The sequence below is a fragment of the Zalophus californianus genome, chromosome 8 (assembly GCF_009762305.2).
Source record: "Zalophus californianus isolate mZalCal1 chromosome 8, mZalCal1.pri.v2, whole genome shotgun sequence".
NCBI lineage: Eukaryota > Metazoa > Chordata > Mammalia > Carnivora > Otariidae > Zalophus > Zalophus californianus.
The window spans coordinates 20,196,936-20,223,467 of record NC_045602.1 but is presented as its reverse complement, the minus strand read 5'-3'; the positions used below and the strand labels follow the sequence as shown (position 1 = coordinate 20,223,467).

The 26,532-nt window shown below is 36.4% G+C and overlaps 1 protein-coding gene across 8 annotated transcripts in view; it reads right to left on the bottom strand.

Moving 5' to 3' along the window:
• The window catches only part of NCOA1 (nuclear receptor coactivator 1), a 246,093-nt gene that overhangs the window by 93,243 nt on the left and 126,318 nt on the right, over positions 1–26,532 (bottom strand). For 4 of the 8 annotated variants that reach the window (XM_027621455.2, XM_027621452.2, XM_027621454.2 and 1 more), the window contains 2 exons: positions 15,939–16,094; positions 1,633–1,738 (listed from right to left, as the gene is read on the bottom strand). In XM_027621455.2, the coding sequence (XP_027477256.2) occupies positions 1,633–1,721 (89 nt within the window). In that variant the 5' untranslated portion in view covers positions 1,722–1,738; positions 15,939–16,094. Of the gene's footprint in view, positions 1–1,632; positions 1,739–15,938; positions 16,097–26,532 lie in introns of those variants that run through there. The other 4 variants (XM_027621457.2, XM_027621459.2, XM_027621460.2 and 1 more) reach the window with 1 other exon arrangement.

Here is a 26,532-nt window from a genome sequence, read left to right as displayed (position 1 = left end):
CCAATCCTTATATATATAATTATTAAAAATGGAGAAATTAGTTGCAGACAGATCAATTTAATCATTAATCATTCTACTACCTTTATTCAAACAAGACTATGCAAATATGATAAAATATTAACACAATGCTAATAACACTGTAAAATATGAATAATTATATGTGATGGGTATACATAGATTCTTAGTCTCTATATTTTCATAGATTTAAAAAATTCCCCCAAATAAAAATTAAATCTAAAAAACATAGTTTTAATTATTTATTTGTAAGTTTTCTTTCGAAAAAGACTGAATTTATATACATATAAGAACATTAACTCTGACAACACGAAGCTAGATTGTATCTTGATATCAACATTCCTCTGAGCACCTGGACACTCACCTGTGGTTATGAGTACTTAGGTTATGATCTCTCTATGATAGTTCTCTGAACTGATTCACTTTTCACCCTCCACCCTGGAGCTCTGGCACTCACTCTCCTCTTAAAATCCTTTCCTCCCCCCTGGCCCCCATGAGAAAGAAGCATGTAATCCAGTGACAAAAGAGTCTTCTGCCACTTCACTCCCTAGATCAGTGATTATCAACTGGAGCCATACTGCTTTCCCCATCCTCAGGAAATACTGACAAACATTTGATAATGTTTGAAGACATTTTTGGTAATCATATAACTGCTATGACATTTTGGTTATCATAACTGATATAAAGATGCTACTGGCCTCTAGTGTGTGAAAGCCAGGGATATTGCTAAACATCTTACAATATACAGGATGGCGCTCTACAACAAAGAATTATCTGGGGGACAATGCCAATAGTGTGAAAGGCTGAGAAAGCTTACTCTAGACCCTAGAAGGTGAATGGATCCCCACTCTTCTCCTCTCAGATGGGAAGCTGCTCTTTTGTGTGATTAAGGTCCCTTCTCTATCTGGTATTTGTTAGAGTCTCCTTAGCAATAATTCTCTTTTAGCCTATTTAAGGTGATCATATTCCTTATAATATACAAATATTTAATTTCACAATATGCATTCTTTAAAATCCTAATATTATAACAATATATTTATTTGTTCTCCTAAGACCGTAATGTTCTAAGACAGCAATTAAAGATGTACAATGGATTTATTTATTCACTTGACAAATTTTTACTGTGTCCTTACTATATATAACCCAAATACTATGCTACAAACCAGGAATAAAAGGGTAAGAATAGACAAGGTCCTTACCAAATGGCAGCCTAAGTGTGTAGTGGAGAAGCCAGGGATTTGTGAAATAATCACATGAACTAGTAAAAATCTGAAAATTATGGAGCAGAGCTATAAACATACATGTGAGACAGATACATGAATGAGGGAGATTTAAAATAATAGTTATGGAAGTAAGAGAAGGCTTCTTTTAAGGTGGTAATGTCTAAGCTGGCATCTGGAGAACATATAGGTGTTAACTACAGGAAATCTAGAGGGAGCGAGCTGGATTAAGGGAGCAGCATGTGCAAAGGCCCTGGGGAAGCGAGAGAACATGGTGACTCTAAGGGACTCAAAGATGATCAGTAAACTTGGAATAGATGAAACAAGGGTTCTAAAGTGTCAATGAAAATGATACAGAAGCTCTCCCTGATATAGACTGAGAAAAGAGTGTTCCTACCTTGATGCCAGTGTGTCACATGGCGATCCTTTCCTCTTATGTGAGTCTGGGTTAGCAGGGTCGGATGAACTGTCCCCGAGGCCACTCATGTTGAAAAATTTCACACCTAAAAAGGAAGGACAACAATAAGAAATCAACCCTGGTGAACTTTCTAACCATAGGGGAGGAGGAAGCTCCCTTATGTTAGAAGATATCTAAACATTGTAGTCTCTTAATGAATAGCTAATTACAGCCATCATAAAAGCAACCACATCTATATAAAAGCACAGAATCATCAGCTAGTTATTGTTTCTACACTTTCTTTTCTGTATCTGTAAAACAAAAGTAATAAGCCCTTATGAAATCATAAAGGTTAATCAGGATGAAAATATTGTTAGAATAATGAAGTAGATACTGAAATTTTTTTCAGAGAAAAAAATCACGTTCAGATGTAAATGTAAAAACAATGTATAATTGGGAGTCAGGGAAATTATTTTTTATGTTTAGTTCAGATTATACTTTGAAAAGAACTTTAAACAACTTTTACTCACAAGGTCTGGGATTTTATATTGCTAAGAAAATAAATAATACATATACAATTAAAGTTAAAGCGATGAACTAGATTTGGTACTTACCAACTTTGAATTCTATACTCCTAACCTTGTGTCTATGTAGTCAGGCGACAAAGATCAAATGTTTAGTCTATGTTAGGATCTTGGTATAGATGCCAGAGAACACAAAGTCATTTCCCTGAGCATGCCAGCCAGGTCTCTCTCTCACATGCTGTGCCAGTTAGTGACTGCACTTACAGATCCCTTCTGACCTGTCCCTATCACCCACTAGGCTCCGTGGAATCCCTAATGGCACTCAGAATCCTATTCCTGGCCTTGGATTTATCACCACCTTTTGTATTTTATTAGTGCCAAACAACACACCTCCTCCATTCCCTTTCACTCCATCTACCTTATAAAAGGCAAGAAAATTCTTGTTAAATGGAAAAAACCTTTAACTTTTCCTTAAATTATAAAATTACTAAACCACAGCAATGGCAGCTGTGCTTATAAAGTTTCTTATAAAGAATGCTGAGATCCGTAAGAATCGTCATCACATGGTTCTAATGACTATGTCTGAGTAAATCCTTTTCCTCTAGCCCTTTCTGAACACCAAAGACTGTCATTTCCCCTTTTCAGTGTATAAATAGTACCTAAAATTCTAATCACAAATTTATGATTTCATGCAACCATTTTGAATTTCTCCCATATTAGAAGTGCAGTTCATAAAACTCTCCAATGCCTAGGATTGTAGTCTTATAATTACTTTTTAATTTTCTCTTTTACTCATTTCAATTGGTATCTATGTCCTGTCAATTCTTCCTTAATAAGAGATCTTAGATTGTCCCTTCCTTCTTTATTCTCATATATAGTTATGATTCCAGTTGGAACCAAATGCCTCATTCTGGATTAATGCAAGATCTGTGTATCTGGTTTCTCAATTCCAGTCACTCTCACTTCTAATCTGTCCTATAAACAGCACCTAAACCATTCCTGCTCAAATGTCATTTTCAAGGTATCAGTTCCCTGATGAAGAATCAACTGGATCCCCCTACTGGAGCATGGTGGTTAAAAGCATGGGCTCTGGGGTCAGAAAGGCCTTAAATTTAAGCCCTGGCTTAATCACTACCTGCTTATTCTTGGGCAATGTATGTAATCTCCTTAAACCTAATTCCTCATCTGTAACACAGGGATAATAATCACCTTCACCTACCTTCAGGTTTGTTGTGAGGATTGAATAGTGCATGTAAAGAGCACAATGAAGTTCCTGGAGAAGCTAGATACTGTCATTACCCCTCTGCAGACAGAGAGCTCCACGAGGGGCAGTGTTCACTTGGTGGATAACTCATCCCAAACCTCCTCACTGATAAATACAATGGATGCTTTTCATTCCTTCATTTATTAGTGCTCAATATCTGCTATTATTATTATTATTTTACTGGACTCCCTGGAGCAGCATTTGAAATAATTACCTTCTGAAACATTGTCATCCATTGGCTTCTGTGATCCCACACCTCCTTCATACTTAAATAAATTTATCATGCATCAGGCACCGTGCTAAAAGCTGAGCAAATAATGGACAGCAAAAAAAGAGGTTTCTGCCCTCATGGAGTGAGAGACATAAACAGGTAAGACACAAAAATAACATGTAATTTTAACCTGTGAAAAAAGTTACAAAGGAAAAGAATAGGGCTCATAGAAAAGCCATAGAGGAGACCTAATTTTAATTGGGAGATCACCTGAGCCTTCTCTGAAGAGGTGATGTTTAAGTCATGACCTGAGGGATTACGATTAGTGTGGTTTTCTTCTTACCTTATTCTGAGTACTTTTTGTCCAATTCTTCGGAGTCAGAAGTCCTCATGGCCCTAACATCCTAGGCTTCTTTTTCCCTCCAACTATATACATTATCCTTGGGTGATACCACTCACTCAACATGACTTCAAAACACATCTCTATACGGACTATCCCCGAAACTCCATCTCTAGCTCAGATCTCCTGGGTCTCAGACCCCGAATCCAATTCTCCATCAGATATCTCTATCCAGATGTCACACAGGCACCTCAAATTCAACTTTCCAGAATGAACTTAACATCACCTCATGTATTTCTTCTCTCAGTCGGTATGCTGGAGTCATTCTAGCCTCTTCTCTCGTACCCCACATGCAAGCAGACACCAAGATTTGTCAATTTTTATTTCCTAAATATGTCCAAAATCCATCCCTTCCTCATATCCTCCTCTCATCACCTCCTGATGGACTATTAAAATAACTTTCCAGATGGTCTCCCTGAGCCACCAGAGGAAGCTATCAAAAATATGTCTGATCATCTCAATCTCTGCTTAAAACCCTTCACTAAATCCTCACTGCCCACAGGACATTTAACCTCCTTGACATAATATGTAAAGTTTCCATCAGCTCTCACCTACTGTGTGTCTATTATAGAACTTGGTGAATAAGTGACTAAACATCTGTTCAATCAAGTATTTATAGATTATAGATTTTTTATAAGTTTTTTTAAAGATTTTATTTATTTGTTAGAGCGAGAGAGACAGAGCGAGCACAAGCAAGGGGAGAAGCAGGCTCCCTGCTGGGCAAGAAGCCTGATGCGCGACTCAATCCCAGGACCCTGGGATCATGACCTGAGCCAAAGGCAGACACTTAACTGACTGAGCCACCCAGACATCCCTAGATTATAGATTTTTTAAAAAAGATTTTATCTACTTATTTCAGAGAGAGAGAGAGAGAGAGAGGCAGCACACAAGCCTGAGCAACAGGAGGGGCAGAAGGAGAAGAAGACTCCCCACTGAGCTGAGAGCCCAATGTGGGGCTCAATCCCAGGACCCTGGGATCACAACCTGAGCTGAAGGCAGATGCTTAACCGACTGAGCCACCAGGCACCTGCAGATTATAGATGTTATATATATTATATATGACATATATATATATATACACACACACATACAGACACACACACACACATATATGTAAACAGATATATACACATGTAGTTTAGTTTTGACCCTAAGGAAAGACTTTAAAAATAAAACCCTTGTTTATATTTCATGTTCCCAGCAAAGGTAAGCATTAGTTTGAAAACTTCAAACTAATCTCAATGTGGGTAGCCCTAACTTAGCAACAAATATTTATTGAGCTCCTAGTATATGCCAGCCTCTGTTTGAGGTGCTGGGGATACAGCCGTGAATAAAATTTATCAAAATCACTGTCCTCATAGAGGTACATTCTATTGTGAGAGAGAGAGACAATAAATAAAATTAATAAAATTTAAAAAGTAGATTATAGAGTATATTAGAAATGATAAGTGTTACACAGACAAAGCAGGTGAGGATAGAGACGTGTGTGGAAGGGAAGGGACAGCGATTTTAAGTAGCATAGTTAGGAAAAGCTTCATTGAGAAGGTGAGATATGAGCAAAGACCTGAAGGAGGGGAGGGGGAGGGAAAGGTGTCTGGAGGAGGAGTGCTCCCGCTAGGGCAAAGGGAAGGGCTGTAAGGCCTTGAAGGCCAGAGCAGCACAGCTACGCTTTTCCAGAAACAGGAAGGAGGTCAGTGTAGCCAGAGCCCGGGAATGAGGAAGCAGATGAGCTCAGAAAGATCACAGGAGGCTACATCGTGTAAGGCCATCAAAACCGTTTGAAAGACTTTAGCTTTATTCTGACTGAATTAGGCCATCAGTGGAGGATAAAGAACAGAGGAATGACAAGATCTGATTTTCATTCTAAGACTTCTGCTATGAAGGGTAAGTACAATCTCTCTCATCCCAGTAATTTGGTATTTAAGTTTCCAACTGCTAAATGGCCTTTTTCATTTGGATATCTCACTGTCACCTCAAACTCAACATGTAATAAGATATGTTTTTATATTCTCTAAGTTCCAGACTTCTATTAATGATGAGCTGCATTGTCGATTAATGTCATCATAAAAAATACCTGTTAAATCTCTTGTGGTGGGGAGGAGATGAAGGGCCTATGATAAGGAAAATAATTACAATTTAAGGTGGACAACCTCAGTGTAAAGGCAAATATGCCAGACTTGTAATAACAACCACCACAACAAAAAAGATGTCAAAAGACCTGGCATGCTTGTTAGCATCTATTCTGGAACCCAAACCCAAATAAGAATAATCATCTAAGTAATGTATTACTATAATTAACACAACTGCTACTTTCTTTTCCTTATGGAAATTCACAGAAGCATAAATGAGGTTAACCAAATATCAGAGAAGAAGCCTCTTCATTTATATTTATAGAGATTTCTATTCACATAGAAATAAAATGTAGTATTTTTAAACGTATTAATGCAACAAATTTTATAATAATGAAGGAGCATTAACTTTAAACTTTTCAACAGAAGTAGAAATAAAAGACAGCAGAAAACGAAGAGGGGGAAGAAAATGAAAGAGAAGACTCTAGAGTTTGCTAAACCAAAAGAAAGCAAATAGCTAACTCCCTACTTCCTGCTCAGGGACTAATTCTTAACTTCCTTATCTTCCCATCTTTTCTGTTTCCAAAGACATTAGGTTATACCCATCTGAGAATTTACCCATCTGGAATTCTACTGGCTGCCAAAATTGAAAGGGCCATATACTTCTTCTTATACTATGCTATAAATTATAACTCTCCTGCTTGTCTCCCCTTCTATATTATGAACTCAAAGACAGTTACTAGATCTTTTCACTGTATATCCAGTATCTAACATAATGCCTAAAAGATATAAAAGCTAAAATAGGTGATGAGTTAGAAGTGATAAAGCCCTTAGCTAATACAAGATTTAAAAGTTTAAAGGATATTTAAAATATTTTATGGTTAAATATTTTCTGGAATCTTTCATAAAGCTTTGGAATTCTTTCCTATAATTGAGAAATTGAGCTTACTTGAAATCCTTGTTACCCCGTATTCAATGCGGGGGGGTGGGGGGACCAAAAAACCTGTCTTCTTGATCTAGAAATTGGAGAATATCTCTTCTGATTTTGAAAAGGTAAAAATCTACTATTTTGGGGAAACCTCACACAATATTTCATAGTACTGTAGAGACATGAAGTCATGTTACAGTCCTACAACTGTAAACATAAATAATACAATTTTGATACAACAAATAATTTTGAACAAAAATAAACCTAGATTTAAAACAAGATTCCCCATACTGTGCTCCCCTCAGACTACTGGCTGGACTGGCATCTTCTAAATTTATCTGAGATTTTGGGGCTGAGGAGACATTAGACAATAATTCAACAGCAGCCAGACAGGCTGGCCTACCAAAATAAGAGCCAACAATAAGAAGCTATGAGAGAGTCACCAACAATGTGCTGATGATATGATTCTGGTATTAACTGCTTTCTATTTACAAAACACAATACACAGATAGTGGGATGCAAAACCTCTGATGAGTGAAAACTATTACAGCTGTTCTATTTGTGGAATGCTTTACATTTGGCAGTAAGGGTACTTAAATAAGGTTCATTAAGAAAAGATATGTTGGTTTCAGAAAGGAAACCAATCTGCCTACCACCTTTTTAAAAAGAGGTAAGGTTTCTACATAAAAGTACTCTGTTGATTTGAAGAGTTGCTAAGTTATACCCAAACAACCTCATGCAATCTGTAGAGAACAGTTTTAGGAATTAGAAACCACATCCATCTCAAATAGATCAGACAAAACCAAACAGGTGGGGCTGAAGAAATAGGTCAATGTTTTGTATTTCAATTGAATTATAAATTTCTAGAACATAAAGACATTTTGTCACTCATCCCCCAGACTTAGCTGAGAACCATATAATTTGAAAAATAAGTAACAATATATTAGTAAACAACTCTAATAATACACTTTAAAATGCTTAGCGGGCAATTAGCACAAAACAGCACAGACATGATGAGAGGGGCATTCTGCGAGCTAAACCTCTCCTAGTTGACAGCTGTATGAGAAGAATCACACAGGAAAATCATGATAAACAAAGAACTCCTGCACTGGGCGACTGCCATATAGAAATATTTCTCAGACTAGCGTCCTCAGACACCTAGGGTTCTCTGAAAGAAGTTTTCAATTTTCTTGTCTTTTCGTTGCCTTGTCAACTGAAATCTTTCCCATGTGATAAGAAAGTATGGGGACTTTGGGATTTTCACCACCCTTTTTATGGCTGAATAATTTTCCATTGTTTGGATATTCTACATTTTGTTTATCCATCAGTTGATGGACATTAGGTTTTTCCATTTCAGGGCCTTTTAATCAATAACTGATTCTGTGAACATTTATACGCATAAATGTGAGCATGTCTTCAATTCTCTTGGTATTCTTGGAGTGGAACTGCTAAGTCATACTGTAATTCTCTTTAGCTTTTTGAGGAACTGCCAAACTGTCTTCCACAGTGGCTATCTCACCTTAAATTTTTACTAGCAATGTACAATTGTTCCAATTTCTCCACAACCTCACCAAATTTGTTATCTTCTGTTTTGTAATCTTATATTAATTCTGGCCATCGTAGGAGGTGTGAAATGGTATCTCATTACAGTTTTGATTTGCATTTATTTCCCTAATGTGCTTTTTCATGTGCTTATTGGCCATTTGTATATCTTCTTTGGAGAATGTCTATTCAGGTCCTTTGCCCATTTTTAAATTGGGTTATTTGTCTTTTTATTTTTGGGTCATGAGAGTTCTTTATATTAGGGTACTAAGCCTCTAACAGATATATGATTTGTGAACATTTTGTTTTATGAACGAAGTCTTTAATTTGATGAAATCCAATTTATCTACTTTTTCTAGTGGAGTAAGTGCAATGCCTGGACTTCCTTAAAGAGTTTCTATTGATTGCTATTTTTCCTGTGTATACGCCTTACTTTCTTGTTTCTTTGAATGCCTCCTAATTTTTTGTTAAAAACCAGGTATTTTGAAGCCAATGCCTAAACAAAGATTCCCTAAATGTCTGGAAACAAAAAGTCTCTCTGAATCCACAAAGCCAGAGACCAGAACTCAGATGTTGGCTATCTCCCTGGCCCAGAAAGGAACCCCTGCCATAAGTCTTTGCCATAAATGGCGTGCCAGTATCTGAACTCTTATGGCCAGGAATAAAAAACAAAGGCAAAGAAATGGATCAAAACAATAAATTCTTAAAAATAAAGACAACATTTTATCTCATTTCATTGATTCTATAAAACATCAGATTTTTCTTAAAAAAAAATCCCATGCAAAATCTTATTTATATTTACTACGTTAATAATAAAGACATTGTCGGTTGTCTTTTGGTTGTGTTCACTGTTTCCTTTGCTGTGCAAAAGCTTTTTATCTTGATGAAGTCCCAATAGTTCATCTTTGCCCTTGCTTCCCTTGCCTTTGCCGATGTTTCTAGGAAGAAGTTGCTGCAGGTGAGGTCGAAGAGGTTGCTGCCTGTGTTCTCCTCTAGGATTTTGATGACTCCTGTCTCACAGTTAGGTCTTTCATCCATTTTGAGTCTATTTTTGTGTGTGGTATAAGGAAATGGTCCAGTTTCATTCTTCTGCATGTGGCTGTCCAGTTCTCCCAACACCATTTGTTGAAGAGACTGTCTTTTTTCCATTGGACATTCTTTCCTGCTTTGTTGAAGATTAGTTGACCATAGAGTTGAGGGTCCATTTCTGGCCTCTCTATTACTGTTTCACTGATCTATGTGTCTGTTTTTGTGCCAGTACCATACTGTCTTGATAGCCAAACTATGGAAAGAGCCGAAATGTCCATCAGCAGATGAATAGATAAAGAAGATGTGATATAGATATATACAATGGAATATTATGCAGCCATCAAAAAAAGAAATCTTGCCATTTGCAACAACGTGGATGGAACTAGAGGGTATTATGTTAGGCGAAATAAGTCAATCAGAGAAGGACATGTATCATATGATCTCACTGATATGAGGAATTCTTAATCTCAGGAAACAAACTGAGGGTTGCTGGAGTGGTGGGGGGTGGAAGGGAAGGGGTGGTTGGGTGATGGACACTGGGGAGGGTATGTGCTATGGTGAGCGCTGTGAATTGTGTAAGACTGATGAATCACAGACCTGTACCTCTGAAACAAATAATACATTATATGTTTAAAAAAAAAAAAGAAGATAGTAGGAAGGGAAAAATGAAGGCGGGGAAATCGGAAGGGGAGATGAACCATGAGAGACTATGGACTCTGAGAAACAAACTGAGGGTTTTAGAGGGGAGGGGGTGGGGGGATGGGTTAGCCTGGTGATGAGTATTAAAGAGGGCACATATTGAATGGAGCACTGGGTGTTATACACAAACAATGAATCATGGAACACTACATCAAAAACTAATGATGTAATGTATGGTGATTAACATATATAATAAAATAAAATTAAAAAATAAAGACATTATCAAGGACTTGGTAACTTAAATTCTAAAAGTATGTAATGTTTGAAAAACTGCATTTAATCAATTTGTTTATCATTAAAAGTTTATCCTATAGATTAAGAGAATGCTTTCTTTGCATTATTTTTTCTAAATGGAGAGTAAGTTTGGAAAAGCTATAAAAGTTTATTTTTTGTTTTCTATTAACAAAAATATAGGAAAAAGAAAAAAATCAAATTTTAAAACCCAATATTTTAAATTCCTCACATTGACTTTATTTAAAATTTAATTTTTAAGATTAAAAAAATAAACATATATGCATTCACCTTGCTAAAATACTCCTGTTGTATGAATTTGTACCTGAGGAAAGACAGTCAGCATATGAAATACATATTTGTGGCAGCTAACTTATTAATACAACTGGGCAGAAACAACCCTCAACATTTCCTTGCAAATCCATGAAATTGGATGATTCCAGTTATTGTACAACATTGGGTAATTGTAGATACACTGTACATGTCTTCCAAAAATTAGTTCTATATCATTCTAACTTGTGGAAAATATATTGGTATTTCTTAAAATAAATAAAATAAAAGAGATTAAAATCAGTCTTCCTGACCCCAGCTCTCTTTAACTGAGTAAACAACAAAATAAGTGTTATTTACTTGTACACGCACAGGAGAAAAGTTTATTAAAAAAATAGGTTAGCAAAGTAACAGCCTTAAAAAATGAAAATGGTGATCAGAGAGACAAAACTAAGTGATAAAAATTTCACTGTCTCTCTCTTCCCTCTCTCAGATTCAAATACAAATGAGCAGAAAATCAGCTAGAAGCTGCGGCCAGAAGAGAATGAAGATCAACATTAGACAAAGATAATTCACAGATGATTATCCAAATCAAAATCACATTTACCACATAAAACTATTCCAATATCTAGGGGCGCCTGGGTGGCTCAGTCAGTTAAACACCTGACTCTTGGTTTTGGCTCAGGTCATGATCTCAGGATGATGAGATTGTGCTTGGCATGGAGTCCGCCTGAGTTTCTCTCTCCCCCTCTTCCTTTGCCCCGCCCCCTGCTCACATGCATGTGCGTGTGCTCTCTCTCTCTCTCTCTCTAAAATAAATAAATCTTTAAAAAAATATTCCAATATCTAAAATAAAGGGCTAAGTCCCTGATCAGAAGTTGTTCAATTTTCCTCAAATATATCAGAAACTAATTTCAGAATACAGTATGGTTAAATGTACATATATAAACCAGTAAAAGAAAAATAAATATAGTAAAATTTGATCCTTAATTTTGTCATAAGGTAACAGAAGTACCAAAGTAATAGAGCTGCATGTCAATTATTTGCCAAAACAATGGAATTATATTTCGAGGGCATTAGAAAATGATTAAGTCAGGTAAACCTCCAGTTAATTTCAGGGTCATCCCCCCAACTGCAGCAGAAGGGACATGAATAAAATCACAATATAAATGTACATACAATCTTCACTGCCCAAATTTATAGAAGAATATGTACTTTTTAAAGCCTAGCTTAAAACTTAAGTCATCTCACTTGATTCTTTTTTTTTTTTTTTTTTTTTGGCAAAAACCTTATTAAGACCCACTGGGAAATGAAAAAAAAAAATCCCCAAGCATTTCAGGTGAATAATTGGTCAAACAGCATTAACATTTCCTCAATGATCATACTAATTGAACTAGCTATATTCCTTCCAGTGCAATGCTCAACAAAAGGATAACTCTAAACAAGTGAAATTCAAATTTCACTTTCCAGCGTTCTCAACAGAGTAACTATGAAAATAATGGTTATATTCCATAATCAATGGAAAATAATGTAAACTTTCAGAATCAGAGGAACCCTAGCAATTGTCATCTAGTGCACTGCTTCTCAAACTTTTTGACTATAGGCCACTTAAGACTACACAAAACGCCTACCTTGCCTGTTTTCACTTGCACAGTATGAAGTCAACAACAAAGAATTTGAGAGGAACAATAAAAAAGGCTCACAAAAAAAGAGGCCTATTAATATGCATTTAAAGGATATAACAATTTAATAATATATATATTGTTTATGCATTTTCTATGTATTAGCTCATTTATTCCTCACGACTGCTCTATGAAGTATGTATTATTATTATTTCTACTTACAGAATCGCTGAGTTCCAACAGTTTTATCTTACTGATAAAGAAAGTACTGTCTGACAATAATGATGATGATGACGATGATGAAAATGATGATGATGATCAACACAACACAGGATTTATTATATGCCAATCATTGTTCTAAGCATCTAACTTATTTACTCATAAACCTTACTAATTCATTCACTCATAAAATATGAGACAAGTAATACTATAATCCATTTTAGAAATGAGGAAACCAAGGCATAGAAACATTATTTAATCTGCTCAACTTCGTCAAGCGGCAGAGGTAAAAATCATTTTTGGGTAGTTCGTTCCAGATTCTGGCTATGCTTTAACTTATATAACTAAATTACAGTCATATAATTGATAAGTAGAAAAGCCAACAATAGATTCCCAACTTTTGCTTTTGCTTCTAAACTAAAATCCTTCTTCCTTAGTTTTCCCAGAAAAGCTGACATTAAATTATGCCACTTCTAGAAACCGTGGTGGTATTTACAAGAATTTCAAACACACGAACAGAGAGTCTTCTCATTCTTAGTCCAAACATTACACATAAATAAATAAAATTGATTAAGTATCTAATTCTGACTTCTCTTGCCATTATAATATAAAACAATTGTTTCCTGTAAGATGTAATTCACTTTAAAATGTAAATGTGCGGGACGCCTGGGTGGCTCAGTCGTTAAGCGTCTGCCTTCGCTCAGGTCAGGGTCCCAGGGTCCTGGGATGGAGCCCCGCATGGGGCTTCTTGCTCAGCGGGAAGCCTGCTTCTCCCTTCCCACTCCCCCTGCTTGTGTTCCCTCTCTGTCTCTCTCTCTCTCTGTCAAATAAATAAATAAAATCTTTTTAAAAAAATAGTAAGAATAAAATGTAAATGTGCTATTTCCTTAAGATAAAAAATTTTGCCATTACAAACCCTATTTTTTGTCCAAAAACCAGTAAATCTTGTTGGATTTTAAGATTATATGTATACATATACATATAAAATTCTTTTCAATAACACCCAAATCATCTTTAGGATTCTACCTTTTGGAATTTGGGGCTCCTACCATGTTTTAACAGACTTTCTCCTGAAAAAAATCTTTATAGGCCTTGTTCTACCAGACAAGGTTCTCAGTTAACAAATCCATGAATCTCCAAAGTCCCACATCATAGTCTCTTTAGAAAGGAACACAGATGGAAAGACATATCAAGCTCCAAATGAGTGCTCCTGTACAAAACAGCTGGCCTGTACTCTTCCAAAATGCCAGTTTTATGGAAGACAAAGAAAAGCTGATAAAGAATTCCAGGTTAAGAAACCAAATAGCTGTAACAACTGCACAATGTGTGATTCTGGATCAGACGACTGATAAAATTCTAATACGAACTATAAACTAAATAATAACAATAATGAAAATGTTTCCTGAATTTCATTATTATATTATGGTTAAGTAGGAGAAACATATTGAATATTTAGGAGTGGAAGATCATAAATGTCTACAACTTATTCTCAAATGATTCACTGTCATCATAGTGGTGGTGGTGGTGGGAGAGGAGGAGCAAAAATAGGAGTAAAGTACACAGAGAGAGAAAGTAAATGATAACAAAATGTTTACAATTGGTGAAAGTGGGCAATGGGCATACCAACCTTGCAACTATATAACAGGTTTAAAATTGTTTTTGATAAATGTTAAGGGGAAATAGAAAAGATAAAAGTTTTCATTGTGATATGAAGAAAAAGGATTTTCTCAGAGTCACTCAATGAACAATGAGCTACAGAAAAAGACACCCACACCAGAGATCAATCATTAGATCATTCTGTTTTCTCTCTCTTTCTCTTTCATAAAGTCATGGTACTAACACTCTCTTCCTGAAAACTCTTAGAGAGAGGGCTCTCCTATGTGATTAAAATTTCTCTGAATTATAATACATCCTACTCTGCAAAATGGCTTTTTAATATTCAAAAGAGTTTATTAACTCACTTCTCTCTCTCTATTGAGAATTAGTCTGATTTCAAATAACAGAAAATATAAGTTAATAAATACAATGTATCACCAGTTCATAAAGCCAGAAATCTGGAGTGGGTTCTAGAAACCAATGAAATTTTTGAAGTGAGAAGTAGCAGGATCAAATGAATTATCTTCTCAAGTCATTTTGTACCTCCAGTCCCCCCTGCTTTAAAGCTCTCTGCCAACAAATAGTCTCGCTTCCATCTCCCAAATTCAGTTTATTCCAAACACAGGTGTTGCTTGTCAACCAACTAAATTTAACTGCCTTTAACTTCTACGATTGTTGAACCCCACTCTTCCAAGTTGACAGCTATCACTCTCGATGGTGACAACCTTCTCCTTTAAAGTGACTGGGTTGGGCGCCTGGGTGGCTCAGTTGGTTAAGCGACTGCCTTCGGCTCAGGTCATGATCCCGGAGTCCTGGGATTGAGTCCCACATCGGGCTCCCTGCTCGGCAGAGAGTCTGCTCCTCCCTCTGACCCTCTTCCCTCTCGTGCTCTCTATCTCTCATTCTCTCTCTCTCAAATAAATAAATAAAATCTTTAAAAAAAAAAAAAAAAAAAATAAAGTGACTGGGTTGTGTGCGGCTGGGGCAGGGATGAGGGGAGTTTCTGAAATGCTGATATTGTTCTACTTCTTAACCTGTTTAACAAATATGTTTGGCACATGATAACTCAAGAGTTCTACACTTAAAATTTGAAAGTTTTATCTGTATAATGTATAATCTGTTAATTTAAAAAACTTCCTGCTGGAAGTCTTCCACTTACTGATTTATCACTTTCTGTTTAATCTTCAGCTTTTTACCTACTGTCCTGGCTTGGTGAACGTTTATTTTTCTAACTACAGGCCGTGATCATTATCATGTTCATGGATTCACAAGTACTAGTACAAGTACGCAACTCACAAACTCTTAGAAAACAACTATGTAAAAATTCCCAAATGTAAAAAAAAAAAAAGGGCACCAAATATAGATTTAATGACTGCATACATGTTAGAAATATACAGCTCAAATCTAGGGATGGTTCAGTATAGTTTTTCTGGTTGCCATTTTTAATTCAATGAGGGTCTCATTGTAAAATATTGATATAAACCCTATATTCATTTCAACATGCAATAAAGTGGTTCATAAAATGTAATATAGAACTTCTCTAACATTTTCCTTTAGGAATGTCAGCACATGTTTTAGAATAACCTTGAAGCTCTCAAATTAAACACATTATTTCCATTAACAAAAAGAGTCAACAGGTAATCATTTTCCCTCCATACTTTTGATAGAGACAAAGTTCTTTAAAAACAGAGTTAATTCCCACCTGGGAGACTTCTTTGTTCATAATGAGTCCTCAAAACAGATATGGTCAAATCTAGTACTCCGGAGGGTACCTTCCAGGGGAGTGGGGTAGCGAGGTTTCCAGAGATGGCTCTAGTTTCTTCACTCTCACCTCATTTAAGGCCAATTACGCAAACAACTAAAAGGAGAGGAAAAAAAGTAAAAGCAGAAGGGAGGTTAGATTGCCATTTTATTCTCTAAGAAATGACAAAGGTCAAAAATGCTGCGTAAGGAAAAAAAATACAACTTTTAAAGCCATATGGAGAAATTCTTCCAATAGACAATGGACTAAGATTTTACAGCTGAAGTCCTTTCTGGTGATTAGATACGTATTCCTATTTAAAACTGTTACTTAGGTAGGGCGCCTGGGTGGCTAGGTCGTTAAGCATCTGCCTTCAGCTCAGGTCATGATCTCAGTGTGCTGGGATCGAGCCCCACATCGGGCTCCCCCCTGCTCGGCAGGAAGCCTGCTTCTCCCTCTCCCACTCCCCCTGCTTGTGTTCCTGCTCTGTCTCTCTCTGTCAAATAAATAAATAAATAAATAAAAGACTGCTACTTAGATAATACATAATTACATTCTGCCCTTAATCTTCTGAAAGAGCCATTTATATGTCTTTTAAAAATTTTTTCTGGCTGCATTTGTATGTTTATCCTTCTTTTTACTTAAAATACTGATTGTTCGTATTTTCAGTTTACATTGAATACTTCCTTTGATTTCTGTAATACTTCTCACTATGCATTAAAGTTACTATATTACTTTCAAATTTTTTGTTGAAAAACTTTACAAACTCTTTATATTCACAATACTTAAAAATAAAATTTGTTGAGCTCTGGTTCCAGTAATGATGGACTATCTTATATTGGACTAACTTGCCCACAGATAACAATTATTAACTCTGGACAAAATATTAAAAAGGACTGTTCAAAGACATTGAAAAGTGCCTAAGAGGCACAAATGTAGGGGATTTGATTACTGAAAGAAAGGAACCATACTGATGAGATGTACACACGTATAATTTTCCCTTAAGAGAACTCTTCCCGTACATACTTTCTAGAAAAAAGAAGGGAGATACTCCCAACTTGTTTTATTAAATAAGCAAATCCCTAATACCAAAACTTGACAAAGATATTACCAGAAAAGAAAATCAACCTCGTGAAAACAGATGCAAAACAATAAATTGATAATATATATAAGAGAAGATATTTGCAAATGACATTTCGGATAAAGGGCTGATACCCAAAATCTATAAAGAACTTATCAAACTCAACACCCAAAAAACAGGGGCGCCTGGGTGGCTCAGTCGTTAAGTGTCTGCCTTCGGCTCAGGTCATGATCCTGGGATCGCCCCGCATGGGGCTCCTGCTCAGCGGGAAGCCTGCTTCTCCCTCTCCCACTCCCACTCCCCCTGCTTGTGTTCCCTCTCTCGCTGTTTCTCTCTCTGTCAAATAAATAAATAAAATCGTAAAAAAAAAAACCCAAAAACAAATGATCCTGTTAAGAAATAGGCAAAAGACATGAACAGACACTTCTCCAAAGAAGACATACAAATGGCTAACAGATACATGAAAAAATGTACAACATCACTAGTCATCAGGGAAATACAAATCAAAACCACAACGAGATACCACCTTACACCAGCTAGAACGGCTAAAATTAACAAGACAGGAAACAACAAGTGTTGGCGAGGTTGTGGAAAAGGGGGAACCCTCTTGCACTGTTGGTGGGAATGCAAGCTGGTACAGCCACCCTGGAAAACAGTATGGAGGTTCCTCAAGATGTTAAATATAGAGCTACCCTATGACCCAGCAATTGCACTACTAGGTATTTACCCCAAAGATACAGATGTAGTAAAAAGAAGAGGCACATGCACCCCAGTGTTCATAGCGCAACATCCACAATAGCCAAACTATGGAAGGAACCAAGATGCCCTTCAACAGGCGAATGGATAAAGAAGTTGTGGTGTATATATATATATATACAATGGAATATTAACTCAGCCATCAGAAAGGATGAATACCCACCACTTGCATCAACATGGATGGAACAACATGGATGGATGGATGGAGTGTATTATGCTACGTGAAATAAGTCAAGCAGAGAAAGACAATTATCATATGGTTTCACTCATAAGGAATAGAGCAGAGGATGACGGGGGAAGGGAGGGAAAACTGAATGGGAAGAAATCAGAGAGGGAGACCAATAATGAGAGACTCTGGACTCCGGGAACAAACTGAGGGTTACAGAAGGGAGTGGGGGAGGGGAAGGGGTAACCGGGTGATGGGTATTAAGGAGGGCAGGTGTTGGGATGAGCACTGGGTGTTATATGCAACTAATGAATCGTTGAACACTATAACAAGAACTTACGATGTACTATATGCTGGCTAACTGAACATAATGAAAAATAAATTAAAAAAAAAAAGGATAATATACCATGATCATTGTGGTTTATCCAAGAAATGTAAGGTTGTTTTAAAATTCAAGTATCAGTTAATGTAATTTACCATATTAACAGAAAAAGCATATAAACATTTTGATACGGAAAAAAAAAACTGACAAAATTCAGCACCTACCAATGATAAAATTCTCAGCAAGCTAAGAATTAAAGGTAACTCCTTCAATCTGATAAAGAGGATGAATGAAAAACTTTACAGCTAGTATTTTATATAATGGTGAAATACTGGGAGTTCTCCTAATATTGGGAACAAGGCAAGAATGTTCACTCTACCACTTCATTACTTTTTTAAATTTTATTTTTAAGTAATCTCTACACCCAATGTGGGGCCCAAACCCCCAACCCTGAGATCAAGAGTCGCACGCTCCACTGATGGAGCCAGCCAGGCACCCACCCATAGCCACTTTATTATTGTAATGGATGTACTGAGGTCCTATTCAATGCAATAAGAAAAAGAAAAGGAAACTCAGAGAGGAAGAATTAAAATTGTCTTTATTCACTTAAAAATCATTTTTTGGTACATAATTTTAAGGAATCTGAAAAATGATTACTAGAATTAATAGGTGATTTGGCAAAACTGTAGGACACAAGGTGAGTCTACAAAAATCAATTGTGTTTCTATACAACCACGATTGGAAAATAAAATGCAAAACAAATTTGTAACAGCATCAAAAAACATAGAATACTTAGAATTAATTTAACAAAAGATATGCAAGACCTATACACTTACATTTTATAACATTGCTGGGGCACCTGGGGGGCTCAGTCGGCGTCCAACTCGTGATTTCGGCCTACATCATGATCTCGGTCCTGAGATTAAGCCCTTTGTGGGGCTCCCCGCTCAGAGGGAGTCTGCTTCCTCCTTCTCCCTCTGCCTCTGCCCCTCCCCTGGCTTGCACCCTCTCTCTCAAAATAAATAAATAAAATTAAAAAAAATTTTTTTATAACATTGCTGAAACTAAAAAAGACCCCCTCAAAAATAGAGGGACTGAATATTTTCATGGGTTCACCAAGATTCAATTCTCCCCCCAAATTAATTCATATGTTCAAAAATAAAATTAGTGGTTTACTTTATGTATATGGTACATTATACTATCAATAAAAACAAATCTATTTTTCTTTTGTTTTACATTTGTAATAGTTTTTTTTTTAATGCTTGTTTTGGGCTTTTTCTTTTTATATAAAAACTGTTTTCTCTAACTCATGATTTCCCCAAATGCTTAATTCCATATTGAAGTGAAATGTTTAATATTAGAAAACTGGGTGATCTTATTACCTGGATCCAAAAGTGCTTACCCCTTCCAGTCCCTATAAACTAAGTGCTTTTTATAGTTTCAAGATTTTTCTTCTCTTGATTTAAACCCACAATTCAAAAACTCGAAGAAACGAACTAGTTTTTCATATTGACTTACAGTTAAAACTGTTACAGGATTTATAGTTAGATAGCCCAATTTACATTCTATTTGAAGTTTTCTCACTTTATATATCTAGCTTATTTGCATTTGTAATAAACTGCGCCCTCGAACATTTTTTTGAAACAATTCATTTCAATCCTCCTGATACGATTTTGTGCATTCTTTCATTTGTGAAGCACTTTATCTTTGAATTTTTCCTAGGTAAATCTGTGTAGGAATTGGTAAATAGCAACTGACTCCTGGCAATGATGGCATTGCTCATCCAGTCATCCATAAACTTAGGTTCTGTCAGTATTTGGCTTCCAAGAAAGAGCAACCCTCCAAATCACCTGCATACTTAATCGTGCAGGTATAATCTTTGTCACATAATGTCACTCTCTTCTATAAAACTGGAGTTTTTATGGGTACTTCTTCAAAACCAAGCAGTAACTGAAGCTAGATGGATCCTGCTAACGATTCAGGGTCCGGATGGATTCATGGTCAACCATATGAGGGAATGTGAAAGCAATGCTAATAAGGCGGAGGCTGAGCACAGTCATTTAGAAACTGCATGAAAATGAAAAGCACACAATAAATCCATATTCAAAAAGATATGTACACAATGAGAATTAAAAAATATGGAACCAGGAGATAGGTGACACAGAGAACCTAAGAAGACAGGAGGGATATGAAGAAATATTGAGAAAAAGGACAGTTCTAATAATCTGATGTTTGATTATTACTGTGAAATCAATGAGCTCTCTTAAAATGTATCTCTCCTTGGGGCTCCTGGGTGCCTCAGTCGGTTAAGGGGCTGCCTTTAGCTCAGGTCCCATGATCTCATGATCTCAGGGTCCAGGGATCCAGCCCCACATCGGGCTGCAGGGAGTCAGCTTCTCCTTCACCCTCTGCCCCTCCCCACTGCTCGTGCTCTCTTGCGCAGTCTCTCTCTCTCTCTCTCAAATGTTTTAAAAAATTAAAAAATAAAATGTATCTCTCCAGTAATTTTTTTCATTTAATTTAATTCCAGTATAGTTGAATAGTGTTATATTAGTTCCAAGTGTATAATACAATGATTCAAATATTCTATACGCCAATGATTGCTATGTAATTATCTGTGCTCTCAACAGCTCAGTATTTTAAGTCTTTCCTCACCACCCCTCCCCCGATCCAGAGGACTCCAGAGTAGGAGATCTGATATGGATAGTGCAAACTCCTACTAGAACCCCCCATGATAGCTGAGCATGGCTGAAGGCTTTCAACTACTGGTTCCATTTTTCTCCTCCTGCATAAGGCCTCTCCGTTTTCATTATCTGCTTCCAATGCTGGATTCTGGCACAAGTTCTGGTTAATGCAGCACCTCCCAATTCCTTTAATTTAATTATTAATTTAATTTCTTAAATTCAATCTGATTTAAGAATCAAATGAGGAAGCCAGCTGATAGAAGAGCCCTGTCATGCACCTACCACATAGAGTAAAAAGGAAATCTATTAAATAGTCTTCCTTTGTTATTTGGAGTTAGGCAGAGGTACAGAGCCAGAAATTAAGAATATATAGAGAAACAGAATAAATATCTATGGGATTACCCTCAGACTTAACAACATATAAACTTTTTATATTTTTTTCTTCTTTAAGAAATGAAGCACTACCTGAGTGAAATAAGTCAATCAGAGAAAGACATGTATCATATGACCTCACTGATATGAGGAATTCTTAATCTCAGGAAACAAACTGAGGGTTGCTGGAGTGGTGGGGGGGTGGGAGGGATGGGGTGGCTGGGTGATAGACATTGGGGAGGGTATGTGCTACGGTGAGCGCTGTGAATTGTGCAAGACTGTTGAATCACAGATCTGTACCTCTGAAACAAATAATGCAACATATGTTAAGAAAAAAGAAAAGATAGCAGGAGGGGAAGAATGAAGGGGAATACGTCAGAGGGGGAGACGAACCATGAGAGACGATGGACTCTGAAAAACAAACTGAGGGTTCTAGAGGGGAGGGGGGTGGGGGGATGGGTTAGCCTGGTGATGGGTATTAAAGAGGGCACATATTGAATGGAGCACTGGGTGTTAAGCACAATGAATCATGGAACACTACATCAAAAACTAATGATGTAAGGTATGGTGATTAACATAACAATAAAAAATTTTTAAAAAATTAAAAAATTCCCTTCAAAAAAAAGAAAAAAGAAAGAAATGAAGCACTACCAATAAATCAGAAGTCCCCATACTGACACAGAGCCCACTCTGTTCATCCCCCCGCCCTTTGACAGAGACAACCATTGTCGTGAATTTAGTACATCTGAATTGTGAATATGTACGTGTGTGTGTATCTGTAAACAATATACATTAACGTTTTGTATTTTAAAATATAAGTGTTTTAACTGTATAGTACACATAAATCCTGCATTTTGTTGATATCACGCATTACATTTTGGAGCTCTATCCTTGCTGAAGTGTGCATACATATGGGTTTCATTCATACATGTATGTGAATATACCTGGTCTCAGCCATTCCTGTATTTAAGTGGTCTGCAAATTTTCATTTTTACAGATAATACCTCAATGAGTGTTCTTGTACATGGTTTCTTGCTCATATTTTCATATGCACAAGTGCAAGAATTTCTAATGGCAATACCCAGGAGTGTATTTCTGAGTTACAGTAGCTACATATCTTCCACTCTACTCACCATTCCTCAAACCGCTTGCCAAAATGGTTGTTTCATACTCCCACTAGCAATGTATAAGAACCATTTCCCCCACATTCTTTCCAACACCTGATATCAACAGACTTTATTTTTTAACAGTCTAATGGATGAAAATAGGATTTCATTTCAATTTGAATTTCCTTGACTATTACGGAGACTGAGCATCTTAGTCGACTATGTGGATATCCTATTCTTTGAACTGGCATTGGTCTCTTTTCTTCCTTTATGCTGGGCACCCAATAGGCACTTTTAGTTCTGAGAAATTTGCTTGAACTATACTATTTACTTTCTTCTTTCCCTTCATGTATTCTGTTCTCTCTTTTTGGAACTCCTAACACTAGTAAGTTGACCCTCCTAGATTCATCTTCTTCTTTTCTTCCATCTCCTGTTTATCATTTCTTTTCCTTTTTACTCTACGTTCTAAACAATTTTCCTCAATTCATTGTCCAATACTTCTACTGAGTTTTTCTCTGCTACATATTCTTAATTTATAAGAATTCTTTGTTTTCTGAATGCTCTTTTTAAAATATCCTATTCTTGCTTTACAGATGTAGCATCCCATCTTGCTGAAGATATTTTATACACACATATGATGTATGTATATATGTACGTGTGTGTATATGCATATATATCTATATATGGCTGGATGTGTATGTGTGTGTATGTATGTAAATATACATAAAATTTTCTCGGCTGTATAGTCTGTTTTCAGCAAGTTGTTTTGTATTCTAGATTTATTTATTTTGGTTTCCATTATTCATAGTAGGTGCTTTCCTTAGATGCTTCATGGTATTTAGATCTTTGGGAATAAAAAGTTTATTTAAAGCTCTAATTAAATATGTGGGGCTATTGACTGTGACCTTCACCACAGGGCAACCTGGGCAGGCTCTTCACTAGAGTACAAATAGTAATGTGAGAAACCTGGTTCCCCTTATCTACCACTTATTCACTTATTTGTTCAACACCTGCATACATATAAAGTAGTTTCAGAACTGTTAACCTGTACTCCACAAAAAACAAACTGACCAAATATAGTACAATATTTATGTACAGTTCTTTTTGCCTTTATTAATGGGCAAGTCATATTCTTCATAGAAGATTCTTCCTGTTCCTGCCTGTAGGATAAAGGCCTCAGTATGGGAAGCCAATGACAGAGAAGAGGGCAGGGGCTCTCATTATTCAAAATGCCAATGCTCATTTAATCCCCCTCCTCCTCAACATGCCTGTTGTCCACTAGCCCAGTGGCCCTCTGTTTTAATCCAGAGAATATACCTGTCAAGATAGGAGCAGTTCATTAGAACAGTGGCAAAGAGTGAAGAAGATCCAGGCATCTAGCTATTTCTTCTTCTTCTTTTTTTTTTTTTAGAGGTGGGGAGAGGGAGAGAGAATCTCAAGCAGGCTCCATGCCCAGTGCAGAGCCTGACATGGGGCTCGATCTCACAACTCTGAGATCATGACTTGAGCTGAAATCAAGAGTTGGATGCCCAAACGACTGAGCCACCCAGGTGCCCCCATTTAACTGTTTCTTAAACATCTTTTAAACAATCCTCCTTATTTTAGTTCCTTACCCTTCTTCACCTTCCACTTTCAAAGTTGCACCACACTAACACTGCCTGAGCCCTTTGGAGATTCACCAGTACAAATTCCATCAGTCCTTAGCTTTCCCCTTGTAAAACTGGGCTTTCCTAGGTTTAACAAGATTGCTACCACTCATCTAGCTGTTTTCTGGCCTTGAAAAATTCCCCCTATTTTTCTCCAATTCTCCTACATCCCTGGATTTATGACTAAAAACAACCCAACAACAACCCTTATTGACTTTATTTTTGTTGTTGTTTAATTTAACTGTGGTGAGGGAACAATATTAACTGTGTGCTCAACCCACCACCTTTACCTGGAATCAAATACTATGTTATTATCCGTAATATTTTACTTGTTTATTTTCAATCATCCTGTTATTTCATAATCTTTTTAAAGTTTTGCTTCATGTATGTTATTTACACCTTAATCTTTCTGACAATTTTAAAATCCACCATCCTGACATTCTCAAGAACCGATCAACCATTGAAATTGCTCAATAACATAATGAATGATATGACAGAAAGAAAACTAACAACAGGCAGTATGGCCTATACAACAGTTAATTAGGAAAGTTTTAAAAAGGACCACCTTTAGATCAAAGGAATGTCTCTTCATACACATTAGCTGATACCATGGATTCTGACTTTGGGAAAGCAGAAAAAAATCCACCTTTCGTTATCAACTGTTACCTTATGAGATGAGTATCAAAAGAATCTGTGGTCTACTGTTCTCTTCTCTGTGAGGAAGTAAAAGAAAATTTCAAATCTCTAAGGGCAGTAGATTCTCTCCCCCAGCCCACATACCATAACTGTGAAGTGTGATGAAAGTAACCTGTTACTAATAACACTTAAAATTACAATGTTTATGCAGTCATTACTTCCATAAAATTAGTGCAAATTCAAGATTATCATTATTACAACATGACTTTAGCTGTTATTACATGACGTTAACTCTTCTTCTTTATGATGTGCTTTTTGATGGGGAGAGAAAGGGATAATGTTAGCCAAAATCTGGGTGTGATGGCACTAGCTTTGGTTAGCTATGCTGCAGTCCTGTAGTGGGTCATTGTAGATAAACCATTAACACTAGTAGCAATTAGAAATTACTTTGGTTTACATAGAGTTAAGATTCCATAGTAACTTCTCTGTTCTTATTAATTCTACCCCAAATAAAATTTAAGAAAGAAGGTGGCACCTAAAACTTTGAGCGAAATGGGTTTTTTTTCCTTAAGAGAGACTGTAAGTTTTTCACAGAAGAATAAAGAATGATGCGACCAAACCTCCTTCTACTGATCATGCAAGAGTCATGCTCTCCAAATCAAAGGCAAAAATAATTTAAATAAAATCTGAAATCAAGCCAGCCACATTAATGTTAAAAAAATAATTTAAAAATGTATGTAAAGTTTATTTAATATCTCCGTTTTTTTCTTATTAACACTATGAAGAGGACGCCTAAAAAAAGACTTTAAAGATGAAATTGTTTATTTTTTAATAGGATGGCAATATTTACTTATTTTTCCTTCTTAATCTTTGATTTTTAGAAGCCTGACTTCATTGCTGTTATGATTACAAAATGCTTTTATAAAAACCTGGTAATCTCTCTCCAGAAAAAAACCACCTCTTCACATAATTTTTGGATGTCTTAAAATATCTGGGTAAATTCATGGGTGTTGTTAGAAGAAACTGTATTATGTTGGAAAGATATGAAAATGTTGCTCCATGGTAAAAGCATGAGCTCCAAGGGGACTCCAGCTGGGAAATAAATCTTGGTAAGGGCAAGAATTCTGAGTGCACCCAGCATTAAAGAGAACTGTGACTCCAAGGAAATTCTTTGTGTATGTGGATAAGAGGTATGAAGAAAGATGTTCATGCCAGCATTGTTTATGAGAGCAAAAAATGGTAAGAACCCAAATGCCCATCAATAATTGATTAGTAAACACTAGCATACTGATAGAATATGAACCTCACATCCGTGAAATTAACTGAGCTTTAGCTATCCATATCTGCCTATAGGCAACCACATTCCCTTCTTATAACTGAGACATATTGCATTATGGTTACAAGTATGGATTCTGGAGCTCAACTCCACTATCACTAACTTTCTGATCTTAACCTCTCCATGCCTTAGTTTCCTGCTCTACAAAAAAGCAGAATAATACTTGTACCTATTCCAAAGTTGTTAGGAGAGTAAACACTTAGTATTTTTAAGTTGTTTAAAATGATGCCTGGCACATAGTAAACACTGTGAAATGATTAACAGATCATAGCCAACTAAGTTTAATATCTCTTCTGGATGTCATATAAACACATCTATTCTGAACACAAGTTATTCGCAAAAGAATGCTCCTACTATTTTTATGCTCTATTTTAAACTCCACACCTATAAGCATCTGCCTATTTATTAAGAAGTTCCAAACTAAACTCCTCTATATTCTTTTCCTTGGCC